The sequence below is a fragment of the Lemur catta genome, chromosome 8 (genome assembly GCF_020740605.2).
Source record: "Lemur catta isolate mLemCat1 chromosome 8, mLemCat1.pri, whole genome shotgun sequence".
NCBI classification, from domain to species: Eukaryota; Metazoa; Chordata; class Mammalia; order Primates; family Lemuridae; genus Lemur; species Lemur catta.
In genome coordinates, this window is record NC_059135.1 from 87,572,133 (window position 1) to 87,590,033 (window position 17,901).

The 17,901-nt window shown below is 36.4% G+C and overlaps 1 protein-coding gene across 2 annotated transcripts in view; it reads right to left on the reverse strand.

Annotated features, from left to right (window-relative positions):
• SLC35F5 (solute carrier family 35 member F5) overlaps positions 1-17,437 on the reverse strand; it is a 41,251-nt gene extending 23,814 nt beyond the window's left edge. Inside the window, exons 1-7 of one of the 2 annotated variants that reach the window (XM_045560264.1) lie at positions 17,031-17,437; positions 16,101-16,191; positions 15,804-15,945; positions 11,578-11,721; positions 7,573-7,635; positions 4,835-4,916; positions 3,758-3,948 (exon numbers count right to left, since the gene is read on the reverse strand). In XM_045560264.1, coding sequence (XP_045416220.1) covers positions 3,758-3,948; positions 4,835-4,916; positions 7,573-7,635; positions 11,578-11,721; positions 15,804-15,945; positions 16,101-16,191; positions 17,031-17,070 — 753 coding nt within the window. In that variant the 5' untranslated portion in view covers positions 17,071-17,437. Of the gene's footprint in view, positions 1-3,757; positions 3,949-4,834; positions 4,917-7,572; positions 7,636-11,577; positions 11,722-15,803; positions 15,946-16,100; positions 16,192-16,408; positions 16,674-17,030 lie in introns of those variants that run through there. The other variant, XM_045560265.1, reaches the window with a different exon arrangement.
• Between the last annotated feature and the right edge of the window lie 464 nt (positions 17,438-17,901).

A 17,901-nucleotide genomic window follows, 5' to 3' on the forward strand; every position in this document is an offset into this window, starting at 1 on the left:
ACACTTAAGTTGTTCCCATATCTTGGCTATTGTGAATACCGTGCAATAAACATGGAGGGGAAGACATCTCTTCAAGATACTGATTTCATTTCCTTTGGATATATAATAAGAGGTATTCTTGGCTGGGCACAGTGGCTCATGCCTGTAATCCCAGCACTCTGGGAAGCCAAGGCAGGAGGATCTCTTGAGGCCAAGAGTTTGAGACCAGCCTAGGGAATACAGTGAGACCTCATCTCTACAAAAACTTTAAAAATTAGCCGGACATGGTGGTGTGTGCGTGTAGTCTCAGCTACGCAGGAGGCTGAGACAGAAGGATTGCTTGAGCCTAGGAATTCGAGATTATATAGCGAGTTATGATGGGGCCACTGCACTCCAGCCTGGGCAACAAAGTGAAACTCTGTCTCAAAAAATAAAATAAAATAAAAGATATATTCTTGATAAAGCCACTTTCACCTAAATTATATTTTACAGAAAAAAAAAACCACCATTAATCCTAATAAGGCAAAAGATATGCAAAGAGGATTGGCTAATACAGTAATCATTAACTCCTTTAACTTATACTGTCAAATATATTAGACACTTGCCACACACATGTGGCTACTGAGTAACTAAACTTGGCTAGTCTGAATTGAAATGTGTTTTAAGTATAATATACACTTGATGTAGAAGATTTTAGTATTAAAAAAATGTAAACTATTTCATTAATAATTTTTATATTCATGACATGTTGAAATGATATTTTGCATATAGTAGGTTAAATAAAAAGATAGTACTACCTGTTTCTTTTTACTTTTTTAATATTTCTACTAGAAAATTTAAAACTACACTTGTAGCCTGCATTCGAGACTCACGTTATGCTTCTACTGAACAGCACTGCTCTCAACCTTATCTAAGTTTATCGCTCTATTTGTCAGGTTTCCAAAAAGCTCATCCCTCAGTATCTACAAAGACTATTCCACGACTCCACCATCCCTGGGATAACAAAATCCACAGATACTCAAGTATCCTTATTTTATAAGGATATAAATGGCATAGCTTTTGCAAATAATCTACGCACATCCTCCTGTATACTTTAAATCATCTCTAAATTACTTATACCTAACACAATATAAATGCTATGCAAATAGTTATATGCTGCATTATTTTTCAATTCATATTTTTATTGCTGTATGGTTATTTTTTGTTTTTATTTTTTTTAAATATTTTCGATCTGCAGTTGGCTGAATCCACAGATACGGAACCCACAGATACAGGGGGCCGACTGTATACTGGACTATATCGCTCTGATTTGCCATAGAAAAGCCTTTACCAAAGACTAACCTAGCTTTCTGCTTTCACATTGTATTTCAGGTTGACTTCTTTTTTAAAGGCTATTAACAGTAGAAGTAACCCAAGTGTCTAACGGCAGAGAAATGAATAAACAAAATGTGGTCTATCCGTATAATGAAATATTATTCAGCCTTTAAAAGGAAGGAAATTCTGACACATGCTATAACACGGATGAACTTGGAGGACATTATGCTAAGTGAAATAAGCCAGTCTCAAAATGATAAATACTGTATGATACCACTCATATGAGGTACTTAGAATAGTAAAATTGATAGCAACAGAAAGTAGAACAGTGGTTGCCAGGTACTAGGGGAGGAGAGAATGGGGAGTTACTGTTTAATGGACAGAGTTTCTGTTTTGCAAAATGAAAAAAGGTCTGTGGTTGGATGGGGTGACGGTCATATGACAATGTGAATGTACTTCATGCCACTAACTGTATGCTTAAAAATGGTCAAAAGGGTAAATTTTATGTTATATATTGATATATTGTATTATAATTTCAAAAAATACATCTTAAAAAGGCTATTTATCTGCACATATTTGTAAACCTGCTATAAAGAATAGTGCTTTATTACATAAGAACTTATGTAACACATTTCTCTCAGAGTTTTAAGTGAGGAAAAAGTTTGCTTTTCCAAAGAAGGGAGATGCTTCCTTTTCACAGACAATAAGCTACATCACTCAGGTTCTCCTTTTTGCTTTCCTGCCATTTTGCCTACAGATGAGTTGTGTGCTCACCTGAAGTAGCTTTTTTCTTTTAAACTTAAGTTCCTGATATAATCATCACATGCCACAGCTAGCTCCTACCCCATTACCCATTTAATCTGGCTCTTATCTTTTCACCCTTGTTTTAACTTTTACCATATACAGGTGATCATCGAACAACATGAGTTTGAACTACGTGGATCCACTTATATATAAATTTTCTTCTACCGCTGGCACTCCAAGACAGCAAGACCAACCCCTCTTCTTCCTCAGCCTACTTAAAGTGAAGATGATGAGGATGAAGATCTCTTTGATCACTTCCACTTAATGAACAGTAAATATATTTTCTTTTCCTTATGATTTTCTTAATGACATTTTCTTTTATCTAGCTTATTTTATTGTAAGAATACAGTATATGATACATATAACATACAAAATATGTATTAATCGACTGTTTATGTTATCAGTAAGGTTTCCGATCAACAGTGAGCTAATAATAGTTTATATATTATGTTGGAGGGGTCAAAAGTTATACATGGATTTTTGATTGAATGGGCATTGGTGCCCCACCCTCCACATTGTTCAAGGGCCAACTGCAGATGCTTTTCTTACACGTCTCCTTTGAAAACTGGGTAGTATGTAACTAATAAATTTGAGCCCTGCCTTACCATTCATTTAAAACAAGCAAATAGAAATCACAACTAATAACATAATCCAAATATATGAGCCTTTAAACTACTTTTATTACATATGTAATTATCATATTACAACTCCCAAAGATTTTCTTTCAATTTGCATAGCTGAATATATTAATCTCTCCCACTAAAGGGGGAGAGAACTAAAGGGAGAACTAAAGTTCTCCATCAGGGGATAGAGAAAAATAGGCTATTCAATGAATATGAGAGGCAAAATCATGAAGTAAAAAAACTTCATAATCAGGCTAACAATACTGACATTAGCATTGCATTATCTAATGTTTTAAGATGCTTGGTATAAATCCGAATCTTAAAGGCTCATATTAAACAATCTTGGATTAGGCTACTTCCAATACATAAAACAGCACTAAAATTCATTTTTTAAATTCTACACTTTAGAGTTCTCACTAACTCAGACGAGTCTCTAATCCCAGCTTAGCCCAAAATAACAATACTTTATTTGCTCTATCATTATTCTGTATGAAACCTTAAGCACATTTTTCAGTTTCTGTATTAAAATAATAAAGAAGCTACAAACACCACTACAAGAAATTCTGTACAAATATTTACTATGAGTACTTGCTAAAATAATACTTGACCTCATTCACACGAATTTAATATGAAACTGCAAAAACACCTATCTGGAGAAATCAGTGCATACAGTAAACTCTTATTTGGATATTTACTAGCCCTTGCATATACATCACAGTGTAAAATAACTCTGTTTATAATTCTGACCCTGAGGCAATGCCAAATTCTTAAGAACTTTCCAAATTATGTGCACGCAGGTATGTATATGTATATATATGAATAATCAAGTGTTATAGGACTTAGTGAGTTCTAACTCCTTAAGGTATGACAAGCATTTACTAACATTGATTGATACTCTGACTTCCCAGGGATGCCAGATAGCGAAGCTTAAAGTTACAATTAAACAATCTAATAGGTTCACACTTCGATACTATATTATTGGTATATTTACTGCCTTAAAATTCAAGTTCCAAACATATTATAAAGAGAAGACCTACCACAAAGCAAAAAAAAAAGCTAATTTTTGCTACTTGAGTTGCAGTCAGTTTCCCCACAGTCTTCAGTATGGATTCTTGTTCTTTCACAGTAGGATATGACATGCGAGACAACTTCGCTTCCAATGCATGGCTTGATGGAAGCTGTCGAATCTCCATGATATTACTGAACCTTACACGAGACTTTTTGGGAGCTTAAAAGGAAAAGCATGGTACAAAACCATTAAATGTTTCCCCTCCAACAAAAGTCACAAGTTTTAATTTACTGATAAATGCATATTATTTAATTCATCCATGATCAGAGTAAGGCAGTCAAAGAAAACCAGAGGCAGCTTTGCTTACTCAAGAGTTACCAGGAAAAAATGGTTTCATTTATAAAAATGTTTTAAAGGGTTTAAAATGAGACCAATATTCAAACAAGGCTTCTACAACTATGTACTACATATACACAACTGCCTAGTTCAGGAATTTAGTATGATTATTACTTTAGCATTTCTAATAAAACTTTTATTTGGATTTTTCCTCATGGATACCCAATTTATTAGAATTATTTTCCTGGGCAAGCATGCAGAACATTCCTCTATAGGTCAATTCCTTGCAACAGAAATTATGAATAAAAACTATGAATAAATAAATAAATAATGTTGAAGCTGGCATTCTTCACTAAATTCACAGAACCAGCAAAACTCCTATAACTGTTATTAGGGTCTTTGAGGGTATGTTTAAGAGGATATTGTTAATTTAAAAATACATATATATTTTTACATATATATTTTATACCATAGAGATTATATACATACAATATACACCTTATATATATATCATATATATATTTTATACCATAGAGATTTCTGAAATTTAGAAATTATTTCCAGTTGAATTAATATAAAAATGATTATATCAGATTCACAATCCAGTTAAATTTCCAGAAGACTGCAGGGTGAGCCAACACCTCATGGAACAGAAGAGCTACTATGTGATTCCAGTCAACTCACATAATCACTAAGTTTTGAGATAGCCAGAAGAAAGCTAAATTTTTTTTATCCATTTTTAAGTTATGGAATTTTAAGTTTTGCTCACTTTTTTCAGTATCGATGTTTGTGCTCTCAGGTTTTTCACTTGGAAGATCATGAAATTTCACAGGAACATACAGAGGTTCACTCTGGAATATAATAGAAACAAATATAAACAGGAAGTGTAAAAGCTAATATACTGGCTAAAATGTAAATGGATAGTATGTAGACACAGATACTCTCAAAAACACAGTTGTTGAACACCATGTTTAAACAACATTAAGTTTCCCAAAATGCATTTTCAAGACTTAAAAAGGAAACTCTACTGATCTACACAGGCACAATAACAGAAAAGAATCAGCTTAAAGTTTAGAAATATAGGCCGGGCGTGGTGGCTCACGCCTGTAATCCTAGCACTCTGGGAGGCCGAGGTGGGCGGATTGTTTGAGCTCAGGAGTTCGAGACCAGCCTCAGCAAGAGTGAGACCCCATCTCTACTAAAAATAGAAAGAAATGATCTGGACAGCTAAAAATATATATGGAAAAAATTAGCTGGGCATGGTGGCACATGTCTGTAGTCCCAGCTACTTGGGAGGCTGAGGCAGGGGGATCGCTTGAACCCAGCAGTTTGAGGTTGCTGTGAACTAAGCTGATGCCACAGCACTCTAGCCCGGGTGACAAAGTGAGACTCTGTCTCAAAAAGAAAAAAAAAAAAAAGAAATATAATAGCATTGACATATTATGATATCTGATATTTAAATATAATAAAAACAGATCTCTCTCTTAGCTAACAGATTCTCTCTCAGCTAATAGATTATCTCCCATTCCTTTTCATTCATTCTTTTTACAAATACGTAATAATCTCCTACTATGTCAAGCACTGAAGTCAAAGTCTCTTCCTCAATGATCATGTAGTCTAAAGGGGCAGGTAGATGATGAACACATGGCACATAACATGTATTCATATTTACTGAATTGTTAACTCTTATTATAGAAGATTCAACAAAAAACTAAAATTCTTGAAAACGTTTGCATGATTAATCGATAATAACAACAAAAAAAATACCTGCCACTTATCAGTTCTTACTATGTACTACGTACCAAATTCAGAGCAGTTAAACATACATTTCTCATTAGTCCTCACAGTAACTTTATAAAATAGCTATCTTAAGGAACTTTTCTAGAAGTTGAGACATAAAATAATCAAGTGGTAGACAAAAGAATCAAAGTCAGGTTTGCCTAACCATGCTACAAAAGTCCATATTTTTAGGTAGCTCTAAATTCCTCAACTGTTTTTGCAAATGATTTCAGATAACCTATATTTAAGGCACAAATCTCCAACTAGGCTGTTTCTTCAAAATTAACAGAAAAAAAATTGTTTTATTTCTCTGATTACTCTTTTAGCTCCTAGTATAGAACTCTTCCAATAAAAAAATATTCAGTACATAAACAGACAATAGGTCCAGAAATAGACATAGTCTATTTGTTACATTGAACTTTTCATTACAGCATCTGGCCTACAGCAATTTGACATATCCATCCTACAGACAATAGCAAGAATTAGTAGAAGAGTAGTCAGAAGAGTAAGCTGCCATCTTAACTACACCTTCCACACTGACAGAGACAAGTAATAAGTAATATTAAACTATCTTGTCAACACTTAAGATCACAGAGAAAAGAAACTCTTTGTACCTAGTAGCCTACCCTGTGTGCAATTGTAGTTCTAAAAAACAAAGAAAAAACTGTACTGTCAATAAGGTCACCAAGTGAATGCTTCACAAATGGATATTAAATTTTATAGTAACTTTAAAATTTTTCTAAGATAACATGTCATGTTTGGAAGGAAAAGAATTATCATTAAAAGTACATTTTAAAGAGATGGCTTAGTGATGTCTAAAAAGGACAGATTTCTAGATACTATCTCTCCAACTATATTATAAATACGTGAAATAAGTGAATGGGTTAATTATTTGTTTATTACCTGTCCCCTCACACACACACACACACACACACACACACACACACACAGGGTACGCTATAACATAACTGTATTTCTAGAGCCTAGAACAAGTACTTAACACATATTAGGCACCCTAAAAAATCTGTGGGGAAATAAAGAACAATTTGCATATATATTCTCAGTGCCAAATAGACATTTGTTTCTTTCTTTTTTTTTTTTTTGAGACAGAGTCTTGCTCTGTTGCCTGGGCTAGAGTGAGTGCTGTGGCGCCAGCCTAACTCGCAGTAACCTCAAACTCCTGGGCTTAAGCGATCCTACTGCCTCAGCCTCCCGAGTAGCTGGGACTACAGGCATGCGCCACCATCCCAGGCTAATTTTTTTTCTATATATTTTTTTAGTTGGCCAGATAATTTCTTTCTATTTTTAGTAGAGACGGGGGGTCTCACTCTTGCTCAGGCTGGTCTTGAACTCCTGACCTCGAGCGATCCACCCGCCTCGGCCTCCCAGAGTGCTAGGATTACAGGCGTGAGCCACCGTGCCCGGCCGACATTTGTTTCTTAATGATAATAATAATGTGCATAAAGTGAAAGAGTTGGTGATTGTCCTTTACCATTTTCACTCCTTAACCAGTTTCCCCTCCCTCTTTCCTCAGAGGTAGCTAAATTGCTTACCATTAGGCCCCAGGTATCCAAAAGAACGTACCAAATTACAATTCTCATGGCCAGCACCCAATATTGAGCTATATCTATATCACCATGTAGCTGTGGTGCCATCAAAGATGTTTCAATTCTTCCTGCCATGCTCAACTCCACCTGCTCCATTCCTGACAAGAAAAGAAGCACTTACCAAAGAACTATTCATAGTTGTATCTGTTGTGCAAGCAGCAAAGTAACCTTCAGCATCTGCAAACTAAATACAGATAATGGAACATAAAATTCAATTAAACTCATATTATAAGACTAGTCAGATGTAACTCAAAGGAATAAAACCAAAACTCCAGAATCAATCTATAAGAATATAACTATTATTAATAATAACACTAGCAGCAGCTAATGCCAAGTATTCAACAATGAGAGGTAGGCGTTATCATCTTTATTTTATTGATGAGGAAATTGAGGCTGAGAAATGTTTAATCCTGAGAGCAGGGACTAAAACCCAAGTTAGTCTAATGTCAAAGCATATGCCCTTTTTACAACACTATTATAACATTCCAGATTAAGTAGGGAAAGGATGGGTGGGTGGGTTATTTAAAAAACCAAGTAACATCTCAGTATTATCCTGAAAATAGTTGTCATCTCAAGAACCTTCTGAATGGATCTCAGGGCCTGAACCACACTTTGAGAACCACTGTGCTAATGCTACTTAAGTATGATTTCATTTCATACCCACAGCTAGCCTATCACATTACCTCTGCTGAAAGTCTGAAGAGTTTAAATAACTTATCCAAGGTCACAAAATTGGCAAGAGATAGAACAAGATTCAAACAGTAGAGCCCATGCTATGAAAGAACATTTATAAATCAGTAACAAAAAGAAGGAATCAATGTAGAAAAATGGACAAGACATAGACAATACACAAAAGAATTCTACTATCCAATAAATATATGAAAAAGTAATCTAAGATATGCAAATTAAATGCCTATCCAAGTGCCAAATGTTGGGATTTTGGTAAGGGGTTCAACCATAAGATTCATTCTTTAGTAACTATTTAATCATATTGCTAACAGAAATATGAATTAGTGCAACCATTGGAGATGGTAATTTAGCAGTAAGAATTAAAAGCTTTAAAAATAATAGTACTCTTTTATCTAACATCATGCTTTTGGGAATTTAAGTAAATAACTACAGATGAGTATAAAGATATTCTTACTTACTTATATAAAAAGTAAAAGTAGAAACAATCTGTCGAGGGTTAATTAAATAAAATAGGAAAAGCTGATGATAAGTTTTATTGATTCACATGGAAAGATATTCATAATATATTAAGTGCAAAATAAAATCATGTTAAAAATTATAGAAATTTATAGAAAATTTATAAAAAAACTTTCTAAATTATAAAGTTTTTCATTATATACTATTAAGTGGAAAAAGCAAGTTATAAAATAGGACATAACAGTACAATACCATTTTTGTAAAAAAATAAAATAAAAAATACACATGAAAAGAATGGCGGGTTATATGTCAAAATATTGTCAGCAGTTATTCCTTGATAGTAGAATCTATTTTATTCCTTTTGTTCCTCTATATTTTCTAAATTTTCAACAATGTACATGTATTAATACATATGTAGTTTATTCCTACATGTAATAATACAATATATAATTTTTATAATGTATACATATTACTGTTACAAATTAAAAATATATATATTCACATTTTTTATAAATTAAATATCTATGTGCACTTGAGTGTACATTTCTAGGCTTCACCTAAAAAACAATTACTGAAGAGCCCCTGACAAAAATCTAATGAGTACATTTCTCAAGAATGTACTCATTAGATAAGAAATACCATTTTAACCCACAAAAAATAGTACATACAAAAGAAAAAAATTAATAGAGACAGAAAATAATATGGTGGTACCGAGGAGCTGGAAGGAAGGGGAAATACGGATTATTTTAAATGGGTACAGACTTTCTGTATAGGATGATGAAAAAGTTCTGAACAGGAATACTGGTGATGGTTGAACAGCAAAGTGAATGTACTTAATGCCACCGAACTGTACATTTAAAAATGGTTAAAGTGTGAATTTTTATATTATATATATTTTACCACAGTAAAAACAAAGAAAGAGAATTTTTAAAAGGATTAATATAAGGGACAGTTTTATATTCTCCATTCTCAAAAATTCAAAATTTCTACTTCTATAAGGAAGATATATCACTGTATAAAGTAACATTTCTTCCAATACTAAGAATGAGCAAGTTAGATTGTTAGGTCATTAAATAAGAAATGTCTGATTTCAAATCAAAAGTGTAGTTTATTATATCTCGAACAAGAAGCAGCACAATTAATCAAAGTGTGTGCCTAAACTATCAACACAGTTTTGCCATCTTAACGGTAGCTGTTTATGCCAGCAGTGAAGAAGGCTGGAGAGTGAGTGGCGATCAAAGGCATTTTCCACAGCTTGTTGAGAATTGAATATTTTTCCTTGCAAGAAGTGGTCCAAAGCCTGAGAGAAGTGCTAGTCAGTTGGTGCGAGGTCTGGTAAATTCAGTGGATGACAGAGTTTCCAAGTCCAGCTTCTGTAGTGTGAGGAGCGTTGTTTGTGTGACATGTGATTGAGCACTGTCTTGCAAGAGGATTGGCCTGGCTCTATTGACCAATCTCGGCTAGTTAATTGCAAGCATCCTCATCATTTCATCCAGTTGGTTGCAGTAGACATCCACTGTAATTCTATGGTTCCCAACACCCAAGCCGCGGCCCAGTACCAGTCCATGGCCTGTTAGGAAATGGGCTGAGTATTACCACCTGAGCTCCACACCACCTCCCCACCCTGGATCCAGGAAAAGTCATCTTCCATGAAACCAGTCCCTGGTGCCAAAAAGGTTGGGGACTGTTGCTAATTGATGTGCCAGGTTTCATGAAGCTGTAGTGGATAATACCAGCACTGGACCACCAAACAGACACCATTAGCTTTTGTTGATGAATATTCGGTTTTGGACAGTGTTTTGGCATTTCATCTTTATCCAGCCATTGTACTGAACGCTTGCGATTGTCAAAAAGAATCCATTTTTCATCACATGTAACAAGGGGGGTGTAGAAATGGTTTGCCTTTGTGTTGTGACAGCAAAGAACAGCAAGCTTCAAGATGATTTCTCTTCTGACACTCATTTAATTCATGTGGTACCCATCTATCCAACCTCTTTACCTTGCTGATTTATTTCAAATGGTCCAGTATTGTTGGAATAGTAATGTCAAACCTTGCTTCTAATTCACGCATGGATTGAGATAGATTCGCTTCCACTACTGCTTTCAGTTTATCATTATTCACCTTGGTCTCAGGTCACCCACGTGGCTCATTTTCAAGATTAAAATCACCAAAACAGAACTTCTCAAACCATTAACATATTATGTGTTCATTAGCCACATCCTTCCCAAACACTTTGTTGATATCTGTGCTCCACTGGTTCCACGATAGAACTCATATTTGAAAATAACATGAATTTTTTTGACTTACCAGTGGTTTCACAAAAATTGCTCTAAAAATGAATTTGAAAGATAATCACAAGCCAAACCATGCATTTGAAAGACTGAGGATGTACCTTCACAATAAAAATAAAACCAGAAGTGTCAAAATGAAATGTCAGAGATATCAACTGTCAAACTCAGTGCTTAAGGAAATCAGACATTTCATACTTAATAACTTAGTACATCAATGAAAAACTATAATTTGATTAGCCAAACATCTGAAACATGTCCTGAAATATGCTTTCATTTTAATATATAAAACTTTGAATTATTTTGTTTCTACAGTCAACTTAACAACTAATTTGATGATACTCATCCAATCTTCAAATGACAAAGACTCTAGATATTCTTTTATTCTTTACTTTCATCTCCTTTCTCCACATTATTTGATTTAGGCTAATTCAACAATTCTTAAGAACTCAGAGGAAAGAAAGAAAGGAAAGAAAGTGATTATATACTTTTGAGTTCTCACAAAATATTCTGATACAAAGTTGATTAGAAGAATAAATTTAAAATTTTGGACAAAAGGTTTTTCTTATATCATTTTCATTCACTTAACTGAACAACTTTAAATCTGACTGTCCTTAAAGAAACTAATACATCTTTAAACTCTGAAAAAATATACCCCCTTCCTAAGAAACACTTAAAATTAAAAACTTACAAAAGCAGCATGCTTTCCTCGAAATCCTCTTGTGCACTGTTGCCTCCATGGCTTCCAAATAATAAAGCCCAAAAGGTACAGAACGAACATAGATGTTTTTGCAAAGGTGCTGAAGAACGGTTTGTTGTACTGAGTAAAAACATACTGCAGAGGAAAAAGTTACATAGACAAGTATGAGATAACCTTAAATCTTATTACTTACCTCCAAAATAAAGCTACTACAGGATTTTCAACTCTTTAGAAGTTCACTTGGAAGGGAAAAGTCTGTACCATTTTATACTAAAAGAAACAATGGCTCTTAGAAGAAACGGCCAAATCCAGTTATGGGGAAGGAAATATAAAATACAAGATAAGCCTGGGACATCTTGTGCTGGAAAGCAAATAAGATGTTAAAGATTAATGGGGTCATAGTAAAAGGACCCTAGAGCCCATTTGAAGGGGCTCCCACTGGTCAAAGATAGAACAGTTTAAGCATTTCAAGGAATAATAACTGCAATGATGTGAAATATATTAAATATATAAAAATCCATGAATTTATAATGATATTCAAAAATCTCTCAATGGTTACTATCAGAAGTTGCTAGGCAACTCTATTCTAAAATAAATGAAGAAAAAAAAATCCAAAGTTTAGCCAACCTTTACATGAACCATGCTTCAGGATGACCAAACAGTAGTTGCAGAAAAGTTCTCCTTAAAGAATTTCAGCTAATAAACACAGAAGGAATGACTCTTAGAAAAATCACCATTTTTAACCCCTAATGAATATTCTATCTGGGCAGTAATCATATGGATAGTCAACATTATCTAAAGGTTGATGAGGAACTTTATAGTGCTTAAATTGGCTTCACCCAAAGCGAGACTTGCAGCCAGTACGTGCCTCATATTGGGATGACATAGGAAGTACTCAGTACTCAGTTTAGTATTCAGGGTATTTCCTTAATACTAAACCTAAATCAAGACTTTACACTACACTACCATTTACAACAAATAAGAGAAAAAGAAGAACAAGTTAAACGATATCCCAAGGAAGTCATCAGGTAAATCCAGAATGTATGACCTAGCTTCCTCCAACAAATCAATGACATAAAAAAAAAAAAAAAAAAAAAAAAGAAGAAGGGATACAGTTAAGGAATAAAAGTGACTTAAAAGATATAACAAGTGCAATAGATCCTAACAAATCTTTTATTCTTTTCTTTTTTTGAGACAGAATCTTGCTCTGTCGCCCCAACAACCCCAATTAGAGTGCAGTGGCATCAGCCTAGCTCACAGCAACCTCAAACTCCTGGGCTCAAGCGATCCTCCTGCCTCAGCCTCCCAAGTAGCTGGGAGTACATGCATGTGCCACCATGCCTGGCTAAATTTTTCTACATATTTTAAGTTGTCCAGCTAATTTCCTTCTATTTTTAGTAGAGATGGGGGTCTCACTCTTGCTCCTGCTGGTCTTGAACTCTTGACCTTGAGCAATCCTCCTGCCTCCGCCTCCCAGAGAGCTAGGATTACAGACATGAGCCACCACGTCTGGCAGAGATCCTAACAAATCTTAAAAGAAATAGATGTCCTTGACACATCTAGGGAAATTTAAATACGGACTGGATATCGGATGATCTTAGGAATTACAGTTAATTTTGTTAGATATATTAATGGCATAAGGATTATGTTTAAAGAATTAAAAGTCATTTTCAGTTTAAAGTGAATAGGAAAGAAGTTATGAGTGAAATGACATGTGACTAGAATTAGCTTTAAAATACTCCAGGAAAAAAAAGTTTGGGGGAGGAGTTGATAAGATTGGCAAAATTTGATAATTGTTAAAGGTAAGTAACAGATACACGGAGATTCATTACACCATTCTCTCCACTTTGTAGATATTAGAAAATTTCCCTAATAAAAAGATTGATTTTCTTTTTGAAATACATAATACATCAAAAGTCTGATGAGCATATCTGGCTGAAGAACCAGACACATTATATATGCTCTTGGATAACGAAATTATAAAATATCCTCTTACTAAACATTTTACTTTTTTTTTTTATTTTTGAGACAGAGTCTCACTCTGTCACCTGGGCTAGAGTGCCGTGGTATCAAACCTAGTTCACAGCAACCTCAAATTGCTGGGCTCAAGTGATTCTCCTGCCTCATCTTCCTGAGTAGCTGGGACTACAAGCGCGTACCACCACGCCTGGCTAATTAAAATATTTTATTTTTTAAAAAATAAAGACAAGTTGGGTTTTTTCCCTAGCTTTATTGAAGTATAACTGACAAAAACTGAGTCTATTTACCATGTACAACATGGTGATTAATATATGTATACATTGTGAAATGATTACCACAAATGACAAGTTGGTTTTTCTTTTTACTTGCTTAGATATGCATTGCTAAATTATAATGTAATCAGGTGCTCTTTTATCCTAAACCATATTTTTTTGTCTTTAAAGTAATTTTTATTTTCATCAATGTAATACATTTACATGGTTTAAGAAATAAAACAATACTATAAGACTTACAATGAAAAACACTTCCTGTTTAGAGGGCTTAAACAAAGAAAGAAAAAAATAAATGAAAAGAAAAAAAAAAGTAAAGAAAAACATTGGTACCTTGCACTGTCCTTCCCCACCCTACTGTCACCCATCCCAGCTTTAATTTTTTCAATATTTCCTTGAGTATTTGCCGTCATATTTCTAAATGATATTCTTAAAATGCTATTTCTTTTATTCATAAATTTTAAACATTATCTATAAACTTTCTATCTAATATAGAAGATGAGAATTTTAAAATGTATTTCTAATTGACAAATTGTGTGTATGTGTGTTTGTGTGAATATATATATATATATATATATATATATGGTGAACAATCTGTTGTTTTGAAATATGACTACATTGTGGAACAGCTAATGTCCTAAAATTTTATTACTTGATAAATAAAAAACAAACTATTTATTTAAAACGAAAAAATAAGGCCAGGTATGATGGCTCATGCCTGTAATCCTAGCACTCTGGGAGGCCAACGAAGAAGGATCACTTGAGCTCAGGAGCTCAACACTAGCCTGAGCAAAAGCGAGACCCCATCTCTACTAAAAATAGAAAAATTAGCCTGGCGCAGTGGTGTGCACCTGTAGTTGCAGTTACTTGGGAGGCTAAGGCAGGAGGATCGCTTGAGCCCAGGAGTTTGAGGTTGCAGTGAGCTATGATGATGCCACTGCACTCTAGTTGGGGCTGTTGGGGCGACAGAGCAAGATTCTGTCTCAAAAAAAAAAAAAAAAAAACCTAAAATAAAATTTGAAATGCAGGTTTAGTTCCCTGTCAACATCAAAGAGATTTCTTTGAGGTAAAACTACAAAACGTTAATCTAAAAGAATATATAGAATAATTTAAATGGCCTAGTGTATTCCAGAGCCTAATTCTGGAAAGGCTAAAAAATTATTTATTCATAAGATACAATGTCAATGTCAACTATTTACTTAGCTGTGATGTGAGAAGACCTGCAGTATCAAACTACTTCTTTTGACATTTAAATTCATTTTATAAGTGCTAGTTTCCTTCTGTACATTTGCCTTAAGATTGCAATGTGTAAGCTGAAAGGCAGTCATTTCTGTCTTTTAATAGGGATCACTGACCAAAAAGAATAAAGTATACAAGTAGAAAGAAAAACTCGCTTGTGAATTCAAAATACCACATCACTATCAATAGGTCATCAATAGACAAAATTTAACTGAAGATAAATAATCATTGTATACTGTGCACTTCATAATAAAGTTTCAGTCAGCAAACATATAAATGTGCCTGTATCCAGACATGGACATCATAGTGACCTGTACATGAAACTCTTATTACTTTTACTCATTTGTCTAAATGCACTCTTACTTTCTACTAAATGATGACAGATTGTTTTGCCCATTCTAGATAGCTGTTTCACTACAAAATAATATTTACAGAAACAAATTGAATTTAGAAAAAAAGCCAAAAAACACTTTCAAATATTAAGAAAATATGTACATAGTCTAAGTAATCATCCCTAAAAGATATAAAAAAACTGTAAAATGACAACAAAGAGCATCCTTTCAGTTTTAACTTGAAGTGACACTAATTCAAAATCAAAGAAAACATAATTTAACAATATTTAAAATACTGCTTTTAGTAAGCATGAGATAGTAATGGCTAGAGAGACTACAGGTTAACAGTAATACTAGTACCATAGCAGAATATCATTCCTGGACAAGAGGTACATACCGAAGAAAGTTCTGAGGAGGCAACCCATATCACATCCACAAGTAGGAGAATAACAATCCCAAGAGTCATTCTCCTGCGCTGAGTGAAACCACTGCTCTGGGAATTCATTCGGTTCATGATAAAGACACACACCATTTGCAGTCTGTTTTTTAGAAAATACAGATCACATTAGAGATGCTTTTTAAAAAGATAACCATATAAAAATGAGAAAAGAAGTATAAGAGAAACACATCTGACATTAGTTAGGAATAATGTTCAGTATGAAAGTTACATCGTATATAAAAGCATGGAATTTACCTTGTTTTAAGGGTCTTTCTGAGATCTTCAAGAGCAATGCCTGAAAACTTGGCAGATCCCAGTCTAAAAGGAAGTGAAGAACTCAGCACACCTAAAAGCAACCACAAAACATCAACAACCGGAGGTAAGATTCGTTACATTTTTTTACCCTTCACCCTCAAACTGAAAGTAAATGAAAGAAAAATACCAAAATGTGTTAAATATAATTGACACCTTTCTCGAGACTCATGTTATCCATTATACACTTCAGATTATACTCAGAGAGGGACAGGGGACACGGGCGGGGGGAACAGCAATATTCAACATACGGCGTATTTAAGAGTAGTTCACTACTGGAAAACAGCTTCTCCGGGTTTCACAAATACAGAACTCCATTCTCCTCTCCCTCCAGAGGAATCCACTCCAGGGATAGTGTCTAGACACGCGCCTGTTTCTAAAAGTGTCTTTTCTGTCCCTGATCTCCTTGAGTGGAATTTTGCTATTCGAGAGGCAGCAATTTGTTGTGGGTCTTGAAGGCACCTTTCCAATCTGCTCACGCGGTATAGGAAAAGAATCCTCCACTCTCCCCCACCCACCCCTGTCACTACATCTAGTTATTTTAGATCGAAAGAGTAATTCACAAGGGGAGTGAAGAAACAGCTGGTAAAAGGAAACCGCCCCCTTTTCTAGAGGGGAAAAAAGGCGAAGTCAGTGACGCCTCCCCAGGGAGATAAGCCGAGCGACAGCGCACGGGCAGCGTCCTCAATTGCCAGTCTGCACTGGGCTCTGACGCCCCTGTCAGCCTCCGGCTCGCTCCGCCCCTAGGGACCGTCACCGTCTCTCGGTCCAGGAACTTCGACTGCCACCGAGAGCCGGAGGTGGGGCTGTTGGCGGGCACTCGGTCCCGGTCTGGGCTCCGGGTGATTTCGGGGCCCTTCCCTGCCTGCCTACCTGGCCTTCCTGCCCCGCGATGGCGTCGTGGCGGCACCATGAGCGGACCCGGCCAGGCCCCGCAGCCGCCCAGCGCCACGGCCGCGGCCTCGGACTCACAGAGCCATCACGGCGCCCGACATCGCGCCGCGCTGGACGCCCAGCTCCTGAAGCTGCCTGCCCCTCAGGGTGAGGCCACCGACACCACCCAACTCCACTCGGCCCAGAGGGGCGGGGAGCGGGCGAGGGGAAGGGACCGCTCAGACAGCGATGGCCGCGGAGGCCCGGAGCTCGGCCCTGGCCCCGGCCCCGCCCCCGGCCGGCCTGCCCCGCCGTCCCGCCCCCCGGCCCGTCGGCAGCGGCGCGCGGGTTACGTCACGGCGGTGCGACCCGGTACTGCGCGGGGCGAGCCTCCGGCGTGATTTGGCCCGGTCGAGCGCACCGGCGGGAAATGCTGGGCACGGAGCAAGGAGAGACGCGGTAATGCGAAAGAGGAGTGGAGATAGGAAGGAAAGAAGTAGGGCGAGGTGGAGGGAGCAGAGGGAGGTGAGCGGGGTGTGTGAGGCAGAGCGAAGGACAAGGGATAGCGAAACCTCCCAGAGGGACCGCCCTAGAACGAAAGCTGGCAGCTCCGTTCCATACCGAGTTCGGACAGGAAACTTTGGCTGTTCCTTTCTCGAGGAGAGGACCGAAGGCAAAGTAGTCTGGAGCACTTTTGACTCTTGGAGCATTCTGTAAATAAACTAGATACCAGGCCGGGCGTGGTGGTCCACGCCTGTAATCCTAGCACTCAAGAAGATCAAGGCGGGGAGGATCGCTTGAGGTCAGGAGTTCGAGACCAGACTGAGCAAGAGCGAGACCCCGTCTCTACTAAAAAATAGGAAAATATGAG